General features: G+C 47.7%; 1 protein-coding gene and 1 pseudogene across 1 annotated transcript in view; both read right to left on the bottom strand.

The window, feature by feature from the left end:
• Positions 1-3,259: 3,259 nt before the first annotated feature.
• LOC137349132 (zinc finger protein 229-like) lies at positions 3,260-5,118 on the bottom strand (annotated as a pseudogene).
• Positions 5,119-9,224: 4,106 nt separating this feature from the next.
• LOC137349172 (zinc finger protein 208-like) overlaps positions 9,225-19,913 on the bottom strand; it is a 33,360-nt gene continuing 22,671 nt past the window's right edge. The window contains exon 4 of the mRNA XM_068014588.1: positions 9,225-16,410. Coding sequence (XP_067870689.1) covers positions 14,232-16,410 — 2,179 coding nt within the window. The 3' untranslated portion in view covers positions 9,225-14,231. The remainder of the gene's footprint in view (positions 16,411-19,913) is intronic.

Below are 19,913 nucleotides of genomic sequence, written 5' to 3'. Positions count from 1 at the left end.
GGTTTTCAGAAATTACTTCAGACACACACTGCTGTGTAAATGGAAACAAGTTTCAAATTCCTATTGACAGACCAATGTTTTTGCTGCAGACCAGCGACTTGCCAGCTACTGATCCTGCACCATTAATTTTAAGCCATATCAAATGAGCTGTATCAGTTCTCAAGTAGTCTCAGCTAAGATATCCCATGAAGGCAAAAACAAACACTCGGAATTGGTCATACAAATGAACATACGAATTAGGAGCAGAAATTGGCCATTCTGCCCCTCTAGCCTGCTCTGCCATTCAATAAGATCATGGCTGATCTGTTTGTGTATCGAATTCCAAACTCCCATCTACCCTCGATAACCTTCAATTCCCTTGCCTAACAAGAATCTATCTACCCCGGCTTTAAACATATTCAATGACCCCGCCTCCACCACCTTCTGAGGCAGAGAGTTCCAAGGTTGCACAAACCCTCTGAGAGACAAAATTTCTCCTCATCTCTGTCCTAAAAGGGCGACCCCTAATTTTAAAACAGTGTCCCCTAGTTCTGGACTCACCCACACGAGGAAACATCCTTTCCACATCCACCTTGTCAAAACCATTCAGGATCTTATATACTTCAGTTAAGTCTCCCTCACTCTTCTAAACTCCAGTGAAAACAAGCCCAGTCTGTCCAACCTTTCCTCATAAGACAACAAACTCATTCCAGGTATCAATCCAGTAAACCTCCTCTGAACCTCCTTCAGCACATTTACATCCTTTCTTAAATAAGGATACCAAAACTGCACACAGTATTTCAGATGTGGTCTCACCAATGCCCTGTATAACTGAAGCATAACATCCTTACTTTTATTTTCAATTCCTCTCATAATCAGGGGTAGCGTTCCATTCACCTTCTTTATTACTTTTTGTGACTCATGCACTAAAATACATAGAGCCCTCTCTATTTAAGTAATACTCTGCTTTTTTATTCTTCTTGCCAAAGTGAACAACTTCACATTTCCCACATTATACTCCGTCTTCCAGATTTTGCCCACTCACTCAACCTATATATATTGGTCTGTGTTGGATCTCAGTTTTGTTATGTTCTCATTGGTTACACCAAAAAGAGACGAAGTCCGACTGTAGCTATAAGAAACTTTATTGTAGTACTTAGTGGTTACATCATCAGCAAAGCGAACAACAACAACACCTGGGCTCTCCTCCCTCTTCCTCCGTGCTGGAGGAGGGAATTCAAGCCTTTCTTATAGTTCTTTTTACAAATTAGTGACACCCCCTTTATGTTCCCAATTGGTTCACAAACTTTGCAGTTTCTTGGTGTCAGGGCCTGATTGGGGCACTGCCTTGTCGCCCTCTCCTCAAGCAGTTTCTTATTCCCTTATCTCCTGGGAACGTTGGGCTGATTGTCATACAAAGGGTTAGTCTTCAACAGCTGCAGCTGTCCTGCTAGGTTTTAGCTGGTTAGTCTATTTGTACTGATAAGCTGTCCCGACAGCACTGAATAGGCTACTATTAATTTCTGATAAGCTGTCTGCTGATGCTCTAAAGCTATGAAGTCATTACTGATAAGCTGTCTGTGCAGCTCCGAAGTTAGTTTGTTAGTAATACATGATTAATTATTTCATCTTAAATGTCCACATATTATTCTGTTCTTGAAAATTCTGTTATCACAGTCTGCAACCTCCTTATGTCCTCTTCACAACATATTTTCCTACCTATCTTTGTGTCATCTGCCAATTTAGCTACCATGCCTACACTCCCCTCATCTAAATCATTGATATAAATTGGAAAAAGTTGAGGCCCCTGCAGGATTCCACTCGTCAAATCCTGCCAATCAGAAAAGGACCCATTTATGTATCCTCTGTTTTCTGCCAGCCAATCTTCTATTCATGCTAATATGTTACTCCACTACACCATGAGTTTCTACTTTGTGCAATATCCTTTAATGCGGCACCTTGTCAAATGCCTTCTGGAAAACCAAGTACAGTCGTTAACGGGCTCCCCTTTATCCACAGCGCATGTTACTCCTTCAAAGAACTCCAGTAAATTGGTTAAACATGATTTCTTTCTTTCTTTGGCCTCCTTATCTCGAGAGACAATGGGTAAGCACCTGGAGGTGGTCAGTGGTGTGTGGAGCAGCGCCTGGAGTGGCTATAAAGGCCAATTCTAGAGTGACAGGCTCTTCCACAGGTGCTGCAGAAAAATTTGTTTGTCGGGGCTGTTACACAGTTGGCTCTCCCCTTGCACTTTTGTCTTTTTTCCTGCCAACTGCTAAGTCTCTTCGACTCGCCACACTTTAGCCCCACCTTTATGGCTGCCCGCCAGCTCTGGTGAACGCTGGCAACAGACTCCCACGACTTGTGATCAATGTCACAGGACTTCATGTCGCGTTTGCAGACGTGTTTAAAGCGGAGACATGGACAGCCGGTGGGCCTGATACCAGTGGTGAGCTCGCTGTACAATGTGTCTTTGGGGATCCTGCCATCTTCCATGCGGCTCACATGGCCAAGCCATCTCAAAAACCGCTGACTCAGTAGTGTGTATAGGCTGGGGATGTTGGCCGCCTCGAGGACTTCTGTGTTGGAGATACAGTCCTGCCACCTGATGCCAAGTATTCTCCGGAGGCAGCGAAGATGGAATGAATTGTGACGTCGCTCTTGGCTGACATCCGTTGTCCAGGCCTCGCTGCCATAGAGCAAGGTACTGAGGACACAGGCTTGATACACTCGGACTTTTGTGTTCTGTGTCAGTGCGCCATTTTCCCACACTCTCTTGGCCAGTCTGGACATAGCAGTGGAAGCCTTTCCCATGCGCTTGTTGATTTCTGCATCTAGAGACAGGTTACTGGTGAGAGTTGAGCCTAGGTAGGTGAACTCTTGAACCACTTCCAGAGCATGGTCGCCAATATTGATGGATGGAGCATTTCTGACGTCATTGCAGGCAGCCGCAAACCTGTCGATGAGACTCTGCAGGCACTCTTCAGTGTGAGATGTTAAAGCAGCATCGTCAGCAAAGAGGAGTTCCCTGATGAGGACATTCCGTACTTTGGACTTCGCTCTTAGACAGGCAAGGTTTAACAACCTGCCCCCTGATCTTGTGTGGAGGAAAATTCCTTCTTCAGAAGACTTGAACGCATGTGAGAGCAGCAGGGAGAAGAAAATCCCAAAAGGTGTGGGTGCGATAACATAGCCCTGTTTCACGCCACTCAGGATAGGAAAGGGGTCTGATGAGGCGCCATGTTGAAGTGATCTCTCTTTCACAAAACTGTGCTGACTATTCCCGATTACATTGAGTTTTTATAAGTGCCCAGTCGGAACCTCCTTAATGATCGATTCTAACACCTTCCCCATGACTGCTCTGAGTATACACACACCTCCTGTTTTGCCATTTACAGAAGACTGACACACTGAAGTTGTGAAGGAGTATGCAGTTGCAACCACTTGCTTTCCTGGTTGAAGCTCATTTCCACCAAGGTGGAAGAAAATAAAAAACAAAGATGACTTCAAAACGGTTTGTGGTTGTACCGGCATTAAAGAAAATCAGAACTATCAGTGGCTAAGGTTGGAAATCCACCATTTGGCAGAAACGTCCCATCGCCGAGCTACTTGTGAACTCGCTGGTGTTTCAGCAGGGTGGATGACTGAGTGAATGCCTTCCCACACTCTGAGCAGGAGAATGGCCTCTCCCCAGTGTGAACTCGCTGGTGTGTCAGAAGGCCGGAGGACCGAGGGAATCCCTTCCCGCATTCAGAGCAGGTGAACGGCCTCTCCCGAGTGTGAACCCGCTGGTGTGTCAGAAGGCTGGAGGACCGAGGGAATCCCTTCCCGCATTCTGAGCAGGTGAACGGCCTCTCCCCAGTGTGAACTCGCTGGTGTTTCAGCAGCTCGGATGAAGTTTTGAATTCCTTGGCACACACCGAACAGGTGAATGGCCTCTCCCCAGTGTGAACTCGCTGGTGTTTCAGCAGGTGGGATGACCGAGTGAATCCTTTCCCACACTCAGAGCAGGAGAATGGCCTCTCCCCAGTGTGAACTCGCTGGTGTGCCAGAAGGATGGATGAAGCTTTGAAACCCTTCCCACACTCTGAGCAGGTGCATGGCCTCTCCCCAGTGTGAACTCGCTGGTGTCTTTGCAGCTCAGATGAAGTTTTGAATCCCTTCCCACACTCTGAGCAGGTGAATGGCCTCTCCTCAGTGTGAACCCGCTGGTGTCTTTGCAGCTCGGATGAAGCTTTGAATCCCTTCCCACACTCTGAGCAGGTGAACGGCCTCTCCCCAGTGTGAACTCGCTGGTGTGACAGCAGGTTCGATGAAGTTTTGAATCCCTTCCCACACTCTGAGCAGGTGAACGGCCTCTCCCCAATGTGAACTTGCTGGTGTGACAGCAGGTTAGATGAAGTTTTGAATCCCTTCCCACACTCTGAGCAGGTGAACGGCCTCTCCCCAACGTGAATTCGCTGGTGTCTCAGCAGGTTGGATGAAGTTTTGAATCCCTTCCCACACTCTGAGCAGGGAAACGGCTTCTCCCCAATGTGAACTCGCTGGTGTGCCAGCAGGTTAGATGAAGTTTTGAATCTCATCCCACACTCTGAGCAGGTGAACGGCCTCTCCCCAGTGTGAACTCGCTGGTGTGTCAGAAGGTTGAAGGACCGAGTGAATCCCTTCCCGCATTCAGAGCAGGTGAACGGCCTCTCCCCAGTGTGCACTCGCTGGTGTATCAGCAGGTTTGATGACTTAGTGAATCCTTTCCCACACTCAAAGCAGGTGAATGGCCTCTCCCCAGTGTGATCTCGCTGGTGTGTCAGCATGGTGGATAACTGAGCGAATCCTTTCCCACACTCAGAGCAGGAGAATGGCCTCTCCCCAGTGTGAACTCGCCGGTGTGTCAGCAGGTTTGATGACTGAGTGAATCCTTTCCCACACTCAGAGCAGGTGAATGGCCTCTCCCCAGTGTGAATATGTTGGTGTACAGTGAGATCAGAGGATTGCCTGAATCCAGTCCCGCAGTGAGTGGACCTGAATGGTCTCGTCAGTGTGAACACGTTGATGGGACATCAATTCCGCAGAACATAAATAGCAATTCCCACAGTCTAGACATTTAAAATGTCTCTGGTCAGCGTGAACCCGTTGATGTGCCAGCAGGTTGGATGATTGAGTGAATCCCTTCCCACACTCGGAGTAGGTGAACGGACTTTCCAGGGTGCGACTACGTGAATGAGTTTCCAGCTCAACTGGATACTTCAATCCCTTCCAATAGTCCCCATATTTACATGGTTTCTTCCCAGTGTGACTACACTTGTGTTTCGACAGGCCAGATGATCGGCTAAAACCTTGGCCACACACAGAACACGTGTACAGTTTCTCCCCACTGTGATCAGTGCTTTTTCCTAACACGTTCAAAATCCAGTGGTTTTCGGGTTACGCTAAATTGGGCAATGACTTCAGATCCCGATCAGATGTTTGCTTTGCATTTCACGGCTGCAATTCCTCCCCTTCGAAAACCCTGTGAAATTGATTTAAAAACAGAAAAAAAAATTGTGACAGAACTCACAAAAACACAAAGGCAGTGTGTGAAATGTAGCTGAATGAATCTGGTAATTTTTGGGGGCAGTACGAGAAAAAGTGACCATGAAAGCTGCTGGATTGATGTACAACCCAACTGGTTCATTAATGTCCTTCAGGGAAGGGAAGTTACCACCCAGTCTGGACCTACACAAGACTCTGCTCTCTTTGGGAGGAAAGAGAGGGAGGAGGAGGGGCAGGGAGAGGAGAGGTATTTCATATATGTACAACTCGACCAGAACTTTGACAGAACCTCCCAAACCCTCAACTTCCATCATCCAGAAGGACCAGGGTATCAGGTGTATGTGAACACCATCACCTCCAAGTTGCCCTCCAAGTCACACAGCATCCTGACTTGTCTGACATCCAGTGCTGGATGAACAGAAATTACCTCCAATTAAATATTGGAAGTCTGAAGCCATTGTCTTGAGCTCCTGCTGCAAATTTCTCTCTCTAGTCACCAACTCTATCCCTCTCCCTGGAAACTGTCTGAGGCTAAACCAGACCGCTCATAACCTTAGTCATATTTGACCCCGAGATGAAATTCCGACTGCAAATCGGTGCCATCACTCAGACCGCCTATTTCCACCTCAGTAACATCACCACTGTCTCAGCTCATCTACCTCTGAAACTTACATCCATGTATTTCTTTCCTCTCAACTTGACCATTCTAACACACTCCTGGCCGGCCTCCCACATTCTACTCTGTCAGCTTGAGATCATCCAAAACTCTGCTGTCTGTGTCCTTACTCGAACCCAGTCCTGTTCACACATCACCACTGTGCTCACTGGCCTACACAGGCTCCCAGTTAAGCAGCACCTCAATTTCAATATCCTCATCCTTGCTTTCAAATCCCTCCATTCCCTCACCCCTCACTATCTCTATAATCTCCTCCAGACCCACAACCCTCCGAGAGATCAGAGCTCATCTAATTCTGACACCTTGAACATCCCTGCTTTTCATTCCTCCATCACAGGTGGCCGTGACTTCAGCTGCCAAGGCCATAAGTTTTGGAAATCCCTCCCTAATCCTCTCTACCTCACCTTCCGTGATTCAGACACTGATTAAAATACATCTCTTTGATCAAGGTTTTGATCATCTGCCCGAATATCTTATGTGGCTCAGTGTCAAATGTTGCTTTATAACACTCCTATGAAATGCTCTGGTACATTTTATTACATTAAAGGTGCTATATAAATACAGGTTGATGTTAACTTGGACATATATCACCATTCCTTCTCCATCACTGGGTGAAAATCCTGTAACTCCTTCCCAAACACCACTGTGGGAGCACCTTCACCACACGGACTGCAGCGGTTTAAGAAGAAGGCCCACCATCACCATCTCAATGGACAGCACGGGACTGGCAATATATGCTGGTCTGGCTAGTGACGGCCATCTCCCAAGAATGAAGGAACAACTTCTGTATATGTAAAATGGCTTAAAAGCCTCGACAGAAATACTTGTTACTGAAACAATACTCTTTCACATTGAGTGGTTGGTGTTTATTGAGCGGCCTCCCCACCCTTGACCGTCTCACATTGGAAACTGTTGGGCCCGACTGGGCTCACAAGTTCTCGGGATTAAAGCCAGCAGCTGCTTCTCCTCCATCTCCACTCCAGATCAAACTGATGCAACAAAAAAGACCAACACAGGAGGTTAGAGAGCAAATGCCACATTCAACACCCACTCCCAATAAACACCAGCTCTTAACTGGTCCGTCTGTGTTTCTTGACTCAGTTCTGTGAGCAACACTTGCAATAAAATAAAACCAAAATATTGGGGATGCTGAAAATCTGAAATTAAAAGGAGGAAATGCTGGAAATGCTCAGCAGGTCAGGCAGCATCTGTGGAGAGAGAAACAGGGTTAACGTTACAGGTGCATTGAGCCACCAGAGCCTGCAGCCTGGAACTCGGAGTGGGAGAAGGAGGAAGAATGAGGAGAGGCAACATAGTCCAACACTCACAGCAACCTCCAATCCACCGACATTACCGGGATAGGGAGACAGAGTTTAGACACACTCAGCAACACGACTCCAGTAAAAGATCCCAGGAGGAAAACGAGTCTGCGCACACGGCTCTTGATCTCTGACCTGATATGACGCAATTTCCGAGTCGATGACGGCCTTTGCCGACCAATAGCGCGAGTGGGGCGGGTCAGGACGGAGAGGCCCCGCCCCCCTCGAGCGCTCCGATTCCTTGGAGGACCCGTGGCCCGAGCTGGCCTCCAGCCCCGCCCCCCCCCCCCGACCGCTCTTCCAATTGGTCCGGAGCTGATGTTCATCAGCCAGGCGGGCGGTGTGAGGTGAGCATGCGCGACCAGACCGGTCTAAATCCGAGGGGGAGGTGGTCGCGGGGGAGGGGGCGGCGGGCTTGCAGAATCACAGAATTGTTCCAGTGCAGGAGGAGGCCATTCGTCCCATTGTGTCCGTACCTGCTCTCCGAAAGAGCAATGCATTCAGTTCCATTCCCCCACCTTCTCCCCATAACCTTGCACATTCTTCCTTTCCATACAACAGTCTATTTCCCTTTTGAATGCTTTCACTGAACCTGCCTCCACCGCACTCTCAGGCAGCACATTCCAGACCTTAACCACGAGCTACATGAAAAAGTTTTCCCTCATGTCACTTTTGCTTCTCTTCCCAAATACTGTAAATCTGTGCCCTCTGGTTCTCGATCCTTTCACCAGTGGGAAGAGTTTCTCTCTATCTACTCTGTCCAGACCCCTCATTATTTTGAATACCTCTATCAAATCACCTCTCAGCCTTCTCTTCTCCAAGGAAAACAGTCTTAACTTCTTAAATCTGTCTTCATAACTGAAGTTCCTAATCCTTGGAACCATTTGTCAATGTTTTTCCGTATGCCCTCACGTCTTTCTGAAAGTGCGGCACCCAGAACTGGACGCAATACACCAGCTGAGGTCAAACTAGTGTCATCTCCAACTTCAGCATAACCTCCTTGCTCTTGTCCACTATTCCTCTGCTAATAAAGCCAAGGACACTGTCTGCTTTATTAACTACTCTCTCAACCTATCCTAACACCGTCAATGACTTATGCACGTATACACCCAGGTCCCTCTGCTCCTGCACCCCATTCAGAATTGTTGCCTTTATTTTATACTGTGTCTCCATGCTCTTCCTACCAAAATGAATCACTTCTCACCTCTGCATTGAGCTTCATCTGACACCTGTCGGCCCATTCCACCAACTTGTCTGTGTCCTTTTTGAATTCTACACGAGCCTCCTCAGTTCTCAATGCTTCCAAGTTTCATATCATCTGCAAACTTTTAAATTGTGTCCTGTACACCAAGGTCTAGACCATTAATATATATCAGGAAAAGCAAAGGTCCCAACACTGACCCCTGGGGAACTCCACTACAAACCTTCCTCCAGCCTGAAAAACATCTCTTAACCACGACTCTTTGTTTCCTGTCACTCAGCCTATTCCATAATGTTTCGACCAGGTGAGAAAGATGTCTAGGGGTGTCTTTCAGCCTTCACCTGATCTTACTGTAACAGGAATTAATTTTTAAACATTGTGTGTTTTGAGCTCCCCCTTAGTGAATCCTTGTTCACTGCTTTCCAATTATAAAGCAAAGAAATGACACAGACAGGCCTTCTTAGGTTTAAAGAAGAAAAGTGAAATTTATTAAAATTTAAACTTAAACTCTAATTCGGTTAAGAAACTATGGATACACGTCGTGCCCCAGGTTAGCATGCATATGCAATATGCACAAGCAAGTAGAGACAGAAAAGAGTGGAAGAAAAAAATAAAGTGGAGAAGTTTGAGGCAATATCAGAAGAGTTTCTTGTTACTGTGCTTCGGGCTCATTGCAGTCCTCTTGCAGGTAGTTCTTGCTTGTAAGTAATTCTTGCTTTTCGTTGGGGCCCGATAGTCTTAAACCTTGTTCACTGCAGGAGACATTTCTCTCTTGGGGTTCCTGCATCTTCAATGGATTCCAAAGCTGGTGAGAAAGAAATGAGAGCAGAAAGGAGAGAGGTCTTTTCAGTCCAGGAGCAAACAGCTTTCTGAGTTTCAGTTCAAAACTCTGTGGCAAGTTCAAATTCCTGCCACAGCCAGTTAGTCATGTGACTAAACTGGTCTGACCACATCTTCTGTGTATTGGGAAGCAGGGACTGGTTCCTTTGTTCCAATGCTGTCTGCTGGTATGCAAAAAAGGCCTTTCTGGCGAGGGGCCTGGCAATTCCTTGTGATAGGCCCTCTTTTCTTCCCAGCAACAACGATAAGTTTTAATGTCCATGTGGCAAAATTAATGTGTCTCATTCTTGGCAGGTGGGGGCCTGCATGACGCCTCCACACCCAGGGGAATGAAATGCGATTTGAAAAAAAAATGGCACATTTCATTACAATTTTGAGAGAAATATAAGATACATTTCTCTCATTCATTTCCATTCCTTCAGCAATCTTAAAGCCTATTCGAATTGTCTTTTCTGGTTGCCGGTGTTCCTTTGATGTTCCCTTTTTTGGCATCCCAGTAACCAAGTGGTTCTTTGGGGGAAGCTCTTCTTCAGTTTGCCCATTGCCATGACTGCCTCAGGTTTTGTTCCTGTTGGTGTCAATTTTTCCCCCCAGGAGAGTTCGTGGTGGGTGGGTCTATCCTAAACACTCTCTCAGTGCTTTGCTGAATCATGCAAAGCCTTTTGCCTTCAGGGGATAGGTGGTGAACTTTTCCTCTGACTGTGGGGTAGGATTCTTGGTTAATCTCCCCTCTGTTCTCTGGGACACTCCTACCTGCAGGTATGTGTGCAGACTCGACTGCACTCTCCCCTGGCACTTCGACTAGGTGAGGCAACACCCTCATGTATCTGTGCCCCCTAGAGGCGGGGTCTGACTTTTCAATTTTTTTGTGGTTGGCTGACCACACAGTAGGGGTTTTTATCCGGATTCCTCCCGGACTTTCTTTAACCTGCCCTCTTGGTCACTTTTTCCCCTTCTCTTTCCAAACCTATGCCAGCCGTGTGCCTGCTTGTCCCCTTTTGTTCTCAGCATGGATCCCGTACAGTTCACCACCCTTTGGCTGGAGGGTCCTCCAAACACCGGTACAGGACTTAGGAGGTTTCACTGTAGGTTGGGGTTTCTCCTCAACCTGGCACATGTAGCAAATCCTGCAGTACTCCACCACATCTTTGTGGAGTTTTAGCCAGTCAAACTACTGTCTTATGTGGGCTTTGGTCTTTCATATACCGGCATGTTCAGCTACTGTAGTCTCATGGGCCCTTCTCAACATTTCTCCCCAGTACCGCTGTAGCACCATTAACTGATGAACTACTGTCCACTCTTTTCCCTCAGGTCTGTGAGGAGAATTCCATTTCCTCATCAGTACCTCATTTTTAAACAGTAGCAATCAGGGACTCCCTCTGCTTCACTTTCAGACTGGGAAGCCTGTGCTAACTCTCACAATACTGGGTCAGCTCGCTGAGCCTCACCTCGGGAAAATCCATTTAATTCATTCCCTGGGTCTCCTAACTTTCCAAAGAAAGTCTCGGACAGGCAGATCTCGAGCTCATTTGCACATAGTGCCAATGCAGTCTCCTCTGCAGGAACTGGCTTTGAACAAAGAACAGTACAGCACAGGAACAGGCCATTCGGCCCTCCAAGCCTGCGCCGATCTTGATGCCTGTTGAAACTAACACCTTCTGCACTTCCGTGGCCCATATCCCTCTATTCCCTTCCTATTCATATGTTTGTCAAAATGTCTCTTCAACGTCGCTATCGTATCTGCTTCCACCACCTCCCCTGCCAATGCAGTCTCCTCTGCAGGAACTGGTTTGCTCATGGCCTGATCCACTACACATTTAGGGAAACTGCAGGGAACCGTCTCCTGCCACGGCCCTGTCTCTCTGACCTCCTGCGGTCTTTCTTTCACGTCTGGGGGACTACCACCTTCACCCCCAACAGACCGTTACCTAGGAGCAGGTCAACCCTGTCCACAGGCAAACTAGGGACAATCTCTACGTTCACCGATCCCGAAACCAGGTCACACTCCAAGTTCACCCGGTGTACAGGTACAGGCATACACTGACCTCCAATACCATTCACCACCATTTTAGTGTTCACTGCATGCTCTGGGGAAAAGGTCAGGTCTTTTCCCAGTAAAAGGGATCTAGTGGCCCCTGTGTCCCTAAGAAGGGATCTCGTGTTCCCAAAGAATCACTATGGGCTTGCTTGCCCCACTCAAGGAGTATGGGGTCACTTTCCCTTCAGACACAAAACCCGATAACCTTCAGGAATCCTATTAGCTTTTCCTGCGCAGGCCGTAGTAAGCTTCCTGGGTCTGACTCTTACTGTAGTTAAAGCCACAGCTTGTTCTGCTGTGCTTTGCATCAGGTCCCTGTCTTCACTGAGCAGGTGTGCCCTGATTAAACATATTGGTTTCCCCTTTAGTTTCCAGCAGTCAGCTTTTAAATGCCCTGCTTTATTACAATGGAAGCACACAGGTCTCCAGTTCTCACTCTTGTTCACAGCACCTTCCTTCTTGGCTGCAGGAGGGCCCCCTGGGTCTCCTGCTTTCCTTTCTCTCTCAGGATTGGCTGGGTGGAGATCACCTTCCCACCCTTTGTCGTTTTTGGATTTGTGGAGGTGATTAGGAAAGGTTCTCCCCTGGGAAACGGACTTACATATTAAAGAAAACTCATCAACCAGAACGGCCGCTTGCCGGGCTCCCTGAACCCACTGCTCCTCTACATGGGTCTTTATTGAGAGTGGGAGAGAGTTTTTAAATTCCTCAAACAGAATTACTCCCCTGAGAGTCTCATAGCTGAGCTGTATTTTAAGAGCCCTCAGCCACCGGTCAAAAGCCAGCTGCTTACCTCCAGATAAGTTTGATTAGCTTGCTTTTTGAGGGTTCTAAACTTTTGGCGGTAGGCTTTGGGTACTAATTCAGATGCCCGAGTATAGCATTTTTGGTCAGTTCATAATGTGATGAACTCCCACCTGGCAACAAGGAATAAACCTCAAGTGCTTTTCCAGTTAGCTTGCTTTGTATTAAAAGGGACCAGGTCTCAGTTGGCCATTTTAGCTGCCTTGAAGAAAGATGGCCAGAGTTATACTCCTTGCCTTGCATCAGTATGGTGCAAAAGACAGCTTCACACTGACTCAAGGTTTACAGTGTGACTGGGGCAGTAGACAGTGAAAGTGGAGATGAACAATGAATGGAATTCAGCCAGACACCTGAGCAAACCGATAAGTGGAAATTCCAGATCACTTCAGTTGCTGCAAAGCACAGGATATATTCAGTTTATACAGCTCATGCTCACTGCAGAATATTCACATACAGTAATCAGTTTGTGCAGGGTTTTCAGAAATTACTTCAAACACACACTGCTGTGTAAATGGAAGCAAGTTTCAATTTCCTATTGACAGACCAATGTTTTTGCTGCAGACCAGCGACTTCCCAGCTACTGATCCTGAACCATTAATTTTAAACCATGTCAAATGAGCTGTGTCAGTTCTCAAGTAGTCTCTGCTAAGATATCCCACAAAGGCAAAAACAACCTTTCCTCATTAGACAACAAGCTCATTCCAGGTATCAATCTGGTAAACCTCCTCTGAACCTCCTTCAGCACATTTACATCCTTTCTTAAATAAGGATACCAAAACTGCACACAGTATTTGAGATGTGGTCTCACCAATGCCCTGTATAACTGAAGCATAACATTCTTACTTTTATTTTCAATTCCTCTCATAATCAGGGGTAGTGTTCCATTCGCCTTCTTGATTACTTTTTGTGGCTCATGCACTAAAATACCTAGAGCCATCTCTAGTTAAGTAATACTCTGCTTTTTTTATTCTTCTTGCCAAAGTGAACAACTTCACATTTCCCACATTATACTCCATCTGCCAAGTTTGGCCCACTCACTCAACCTATATATATATATTGGTCTGCAACCTCCTTATGTCCTCTTCACAACATACTTTCCTACCTATCTTTTTGTCATCTGCCAATTTAGCTACCATGCCTACACTCCCCTCATCTAAGTCATTGATATAAATTGGAAAAAGTTGAGGCCCCAGCAGGACTCCACTCGTCAAATCCTGCCAATCAGAAAAGGACCCATTTATGTATACTCTCTGTTTTCTGCCAGCCAATCTTCTATTTATCCTAATATGTTATCCACTACACCATGAGTTTCTACTTTGTGCAATAACCTTTTATGTGGCACCTTGTCAAATGCCTTCTGGAAATCCAAGTACAATCGTTAACGGGCTCCCCTTTATCCACAGCACATGTTACTCCTTCAAAGAACTCCAGTAAATTGGTTAAACACGATTTAACCTTTACAAAACTGTGCTGACTATTCCCGATTACATTGAGTTTTTATAAGTGCCCAGTCGGAGCCTCCTTAATGATCGATTCTAACACCTTCCCCACGACTGCTCTGAGTATACACACACCTCCTGTTTTGCCATTTACAGAAGACTGACACACTGACGTTGTGAAGGAGTATGCAGTTGCAACCACTTGCTTTCCTGGTTGAAGCTCATTTCCACCGAGGTGGAAGAAAATAAAAAACAAAGACGACTTAAAAATGGTTTGTGGTTGTACCGGCATTAAAGAAAATCAGAACTATCAGCAGTAAAGGTTGGAAAGGGAGAAACCATTAGTTGATTTCCGAAACCCCAATGTTGGAAATCCGCCATTTGGCAGAAACTTCTCATCCCCGATCTACTTGTGAACTCGCTGGTGTGTCAGAAGACTGGAGGACTGAGGGAATCCCTTCCCGCATTCAGAGCAGGTGAACGGCCTCTCCCCAGTGTGAACTCGCTGGTGTTTCAGCAGGTTAGATGAACAAGTGAATCCCTTCCCACACTCGGAGCAGGTGAACGGCCTCTCCCCAGTGTGAATTCGCCGGTGCGCCAGCAGGGTGGATGAATGAGTGAATCCCATCCCACATTCTGAGCAGGTGAACGGCCTCTCCCCAGTGTGAACTCGCTGGTGTGACAGCACTTCGTATGAAGTTTTAAATCCCCTACCACATTCTGAGCAGCTGAACGGCTTCTCCGCAGTGTGAACACGCTGGTGTGACAGTAGGCTAGATGAAGTTTTGAATCCCTTTCCACACTCTGAGCAGGTGAACGGCCTCTCCCCAGTGTGAACTCGCTGGTGTGACAGCAGGCTAGATGAAGTTTTGAATCCCTTTCCACACTCTGAGCAGGTGAACGGCCTCTCCCCAGTGTGTACTCGCTGGTGTATCAGCAGGTTTGATGACTTAGTGAATCCTTTCCCACACTCTGAGCAGGTGAACGGCCTCTCCCCAGTGTGTACTTGCTGGTGTGTCAGCAGGTGGGATGACCGAGTGAATCCCTTCCCACACTCAGAGCAGGTGAATGGCCTCTCCCCAGTGTGAACTCGCTGATGTCTCAGCAGGTGGGATGACCGAGTGAATCCCTTCCCACACTCAGAGCAGGTGAATGGCCTCTCCCCAGTGTGAACTCGCTGGTGTGACAACAGGCTAGATGAAGTTTTGAATCCCTTTCCACACTCTGAGCAGGTGAACAGCCTCTCCCCAATGTGAACTCGCTGGTGTCTCAGCAGGTTAGATGAACTTTTGAATCCCTTTCCACACTCTGAGCAGGTGAACGGCCTCTCCCCAGTGTGAACTTGCTGGTGTATCAGCAGGTGGGATGAAGTTTTGAATCCCTCCCCACATGCAGAGCAGGTGAACGGCCTCTCCCCAGTGTGCACTCGCTGGTGTATCAGCAGGTTTGATGACTTAGTGAATCCTTTCCCACACTCAAAGCAGGTGAATGGCCTCTCCCCAGTGTGTGCTCGCTGGTGTTTCAGCAGGTGGGATGACCGAGTGAATCCTTTCCCACACTTAGAGCAGGAGAATGGCCTCTCCCCAGTGTGAACTCGCTGGTGTGCCAGAAGGATGGATGAAGCTTTGAAACCCTTCCCACACTCTGAGCAGGTGCATGGCCTCTCCCCAGTGTGAACTCGCTGGTGTCTTTGCAGCTCGGATGAAGTTTTGAATCCCTTCCCACACTCAGAGCAGGTGAATGGCCTCTCCTCAGTGTGAACTCGCTGGTGTCTTTGCAGCTTGGATGAAGCTTTGAATCCCTTCCCACACTCTGAGCAGGTGAACGGCCTCTCCCCAGTGTGAACTCGCTGGTGTGACAGCAGGTTCGATGAAGTTTTGAATCCCTTCCCACACTCTGAGCAGGTGAACGGCCTCTCCCCAGTGTGAACTCGCTGGTGTGACAGCAGGTTCGATGAAGTTTTGAATCCCTTCCCACACTCTGAGCAGGTGAACGGCCTCTCCCCAATGTGAATTCGCTGGTGTCTCAGCCGGTTGGATGAAGTTTTGAATTCCTTCCCACACTCTGAGCAGGGAAACGGCTTCTCCCCAATGTGAACTCGCTGGTGTGCCAGCAGGTTAGATGAAGTTTTGAATCCCTTTCCACACTCTGAGCAGGTGAACGGCCTCTCCCCAGTGTGAACTCGCTGGTGTGTCAGAAGGTCGAAGGACCGAGTGAATCCCTTCCCGCATTCAGAGCAGGTGAACGGCAACTCCCCAGTGTGCACTCGCTGGTGTATCAGCAGGTTTGATGACTGAGTGAATCCTTTCCCACACTCAAAGCAGGTGAATGGCCTCTCCCCAGTGTGAACTCGCTGGTGTGTCAGCATGGTGGATAACTGAGCGAATCCTTTCCCACACTCAGAGCAGGTGAATGGCCTCTCCCTAGTGTGAACTCGCCGGTGTGTCAGCAGGTTTGATGACTGAGTGAATCTTTTCCCACACTCAGAGCAGGTGAACGGCCTCTCCCCAGTGTGAATATGTTGGTGTACAGTGAGATCAGAGGATTGCCTGAACCCAGTCCCGCAGTGAGTGGACCTGAATGGTCTCGTCAGTGTGAACACGTTGATGGGACATCAATTCCGCACAACATAAATAGCAATTCCCACAGTCTAGACATTTAAAATGTCTCTGTCAGCGTGAACCCGTTGATGTGCCAGCAGGTTGGATGATTGAGTGAATCCCTTCCCACACTCGGAGTAGGTGAACGGACTCTCCAGGGTGCGACTACGTGAATGAGTTTCCAGCTCAACTGGATACTTCAATCCCTTCCCACAGTCCCCATATTTACATGGTTTCTTCCCAGTGTGACTACACTTGTGTTTCGACAGGCCAGATGATCGGCTAAAACCTTGGCCACACACAGAACACGTGGACAGTTTCTCCCCACTGTGATCAGTGCTTTTTCCTAACACGTTCAAAATCCAGTGGTTTTCGGGTTACGCTAAATTGGGCAACGACTTCAGATCCCGATCAGATGTTTGCTTTGCATTTCACGGCTGCAATTCCTCCCCTTCGAAAACCCTGTGAAATTGATTTAAAAACAGAAAAAAAAATTATGACAGAACTCACAAAAACACAAAGGCAGTGTGTGAAATGGAGCTGAATGAATCTGGTAATTTTTGGGGGCAGTACGAGAAAAAGTGACCATGAAAGCTGCTGGATTGAAGTACAACCCAACTGGTTCATTAATGTCCTTCAGGGAAGGGAAGTTACCACCCAGTCTGGACCTACACAAGACTCTGCTCTCTTTGGGAGGAAAGAGAGGGAGGAGGAGGGGCAGGGAGAGGAGAGGTATTTCATATATGTACAACTCGACCAGAACTTTGACAGAACCTCCCAAACCCTCAACTTCCATCATCCAGAAGGACCGGGGTATCAGGTGTATGTGAACACCATCACCTCCAAGTTGCCCTCCAAGTCACACAGCATCCTGACTTGTCTGACATCCAGTACTGGATGAACAGAAATTACCTCCAATTAAATATTGGAAGTCTGAAGCCATTGTCTTGAGCTCCTGCTGCAAATTTCTCTCTCTAGTCATCAACTCTATCCCTCTCCCTGGAAACTGTCTGAGGCTAAACCAGACTGCTCATAACCTTAGTCATATTTGACCCCGAGATGAAATTCCGACTGCAAATCGGTGCCATCACTCAGACCACCTATTTCCACCTCAGTAACATCACCACTGTCTCAGCTCATCTACCTCTGAAACTTACATCCATGTATTTCTTTCCTCTCAACTTGACTATTCTAACACACTCCTGGCCGGCCTCCCACATTCTACTCTGTCAGCTTGAGATCATCCAAAACTCTGCTGTCTGTGTCCTTACTCGAACCCAGTCCTGTTCACACATCACCACTGTGCTCACTGGCCTACACAGGCTCCCAGTTAAGCAGCACCTCAATTTCAATATCCTCATCCTTGCTTTCAAATCCCTCCATTCCCTCACCCCTCACTATCTCTATAATCTCCTCCAGACCTACAACCCTCCGAGAGATCAGGGCTCATCTAATTCTGACATCTTGAACATCCCTGCTTTTCATTCCTCCATCACAGGTGGCCGTGACTTCAGCTGCCAAGGCCATAAGTTTTGGAAATCCCTCCCTAATCCTCTCTACCTCACCTTCCGTGATTCAGACACTGATTAAAACACATCTCTTTGATCAAGGTTTTGATCATCTGCCCAAATATCTTATGTGGCTCAGTGTCAAATGTTGCTTTCTAACACTCCTGTGAAATGCTCTGGTACATTTTATTACATTAAAGGTGCAGTTTAAATACAAGTTGATGTTAACTTGGACATATATCACCATTCCTTCATCATCACTGGGTGAAAATCCTGTAACTCCTTCCCTAACACCATTGTGGGAGCACCTTCACCACACGGACTGCAGCGGTTTAAGAAGAAGGCCCACCATCACCATCTCAATGGACAGCACGGGACTGGCAATATATGCTGGTCTGGCTAGTGACGGCCATCTCCCAAGAATGAAGGAACAACTTCTGTATATGTAAAATGGCTTAAAAGCCTCGACAGAAATACTTGTTACTGAAACAATACTCTTTCACATTGAGTGGTTGGTGTTTATTGAGCGGCCTCCCCACCCTTGACCCTCTCACATTGGAAACTGTTGGGCCCGACTGGGCTCACAAGTTCTCGGGATTAAAGCTGCTTCTCCTCCATCTCCACTCCAGATCAAACTGATGCAACAAAAAAGACCAACACAGGAGTTTAGAGAGCAAATGCCACATCCAACACCCCCTCCCAATAAACACCAGCTCTTCACTGGTCCGTCTGTGTTTCTTGACTCAGTTCTGTGAGCAACACTTGCAATAAAATAAAACCAAAATATTGGGGATGCTGAAAATCTGAAATTAAAAGGAGGAAATGCTGGAAATGCTCAGCAGGTCAGGCAGCATCTGTGGAGAGAGAAACAGGGTTAACGTTCCAGGTGCATTGAGCCACCAGAGCCTGCAGCCTGGAACTCGGAGTGGGAGAAGGAGGAAGAATGAGGAGAGGCAACATAGTCCAACACTCACAGCAACCTCCAATCCACCGACATTACCGGGATAGGGAGACAGAGTTTAGACACACTCAGCAACACGACTCCAGTAAAACAGCCCAGGAGGAAAACGAGTCTGCGCACACGGCTCTTGATCTTTGACCTGAGAGAACGTTTTTCCGATGAGTTGACGGCGGCTGTCGACCAATAGCGCGAGTGGGGCGGGACTGGAGGGAAAGACCGCGCCCCCTCCTTGGCACAAGCCCCGCCCCCTCGCACGCTCCGTTTCGTCGGAAGACCCGTCGCCCGAGCGTGCCTCCAGCCCCGCCCCTCCCCCCAAACGCTCTTCCAATTGGTCCGGAGCTGATGTCCATCAGCCAGGCGGGCGGTGTGAGGTGAGCATGCGCGACCAGACCGGGGCGGAGGCGGAGAGGGAGGTGGTCGCGGGGGAGAATGGGGCGGGGCTTCGCAGAATCACAGAAGGAGGAGGCTATTCGGCCCGTTGTGTCCGTACCTGCTCTCCGAAAGAGCAATGCACTCAGATCCATTCCCCTACCTTCTGCTGAGGTCAAACTAGTGTCATCTCCAACTTCAACATAACTTCCTTGCTCTTGTCCGCTGTTCCTCTGTTAATAAAGCCGAGGATACTCTATACTTTATTAACTGCTCTCTCAACCTATCCGAACACCATCAATGACTTATGCACGTATACACCCAGGTCCCTCTGCTCCTGCACCCCCTTTAGAATTGTAGCCTTTATTTTATACTGTGTCTCCATGTTCTTCCGACCAAAATGAATCACTTCTCACCTCTGCATTGAGCTTCATCTGACACCTGTCGGCCCATTCCACCAACTTGTCTGTGTCCTTTTTGAGTTCGACACGAGCCTCCTCAGTTCTCAATGCTTCCAAATTTTCATATCATCTGCAGACTTTTAAATTGTGTCCCGTACACCAAGGTCTAGACCATTAATATATATCAGGAAAAGCAAAGGTCCCAACACTGACCCCTGGGGAACTCCACTACAAACCTTCCTCCAGCCT

This window comes from Heterodontus francisci, chromosome 34, assembly GCF_036365525.1.
Source record: "Heterodontus francisci isolate sHetFra1 chromosome 34, sHetFra1.hap1, whole genome shotgun sequence".
Classification (NCBI taxonomy): Eukaryota; Metazoa; Chordata; class Chondrichthyes; order Heterodontiformes; family Heterodontidae; genus Heterodontus; species Heterodontus francisci.
Note: the sequence above shows the minus strand (reverse complement) of the source record. Positions and strands in the feature narration are given on the sequence as shown.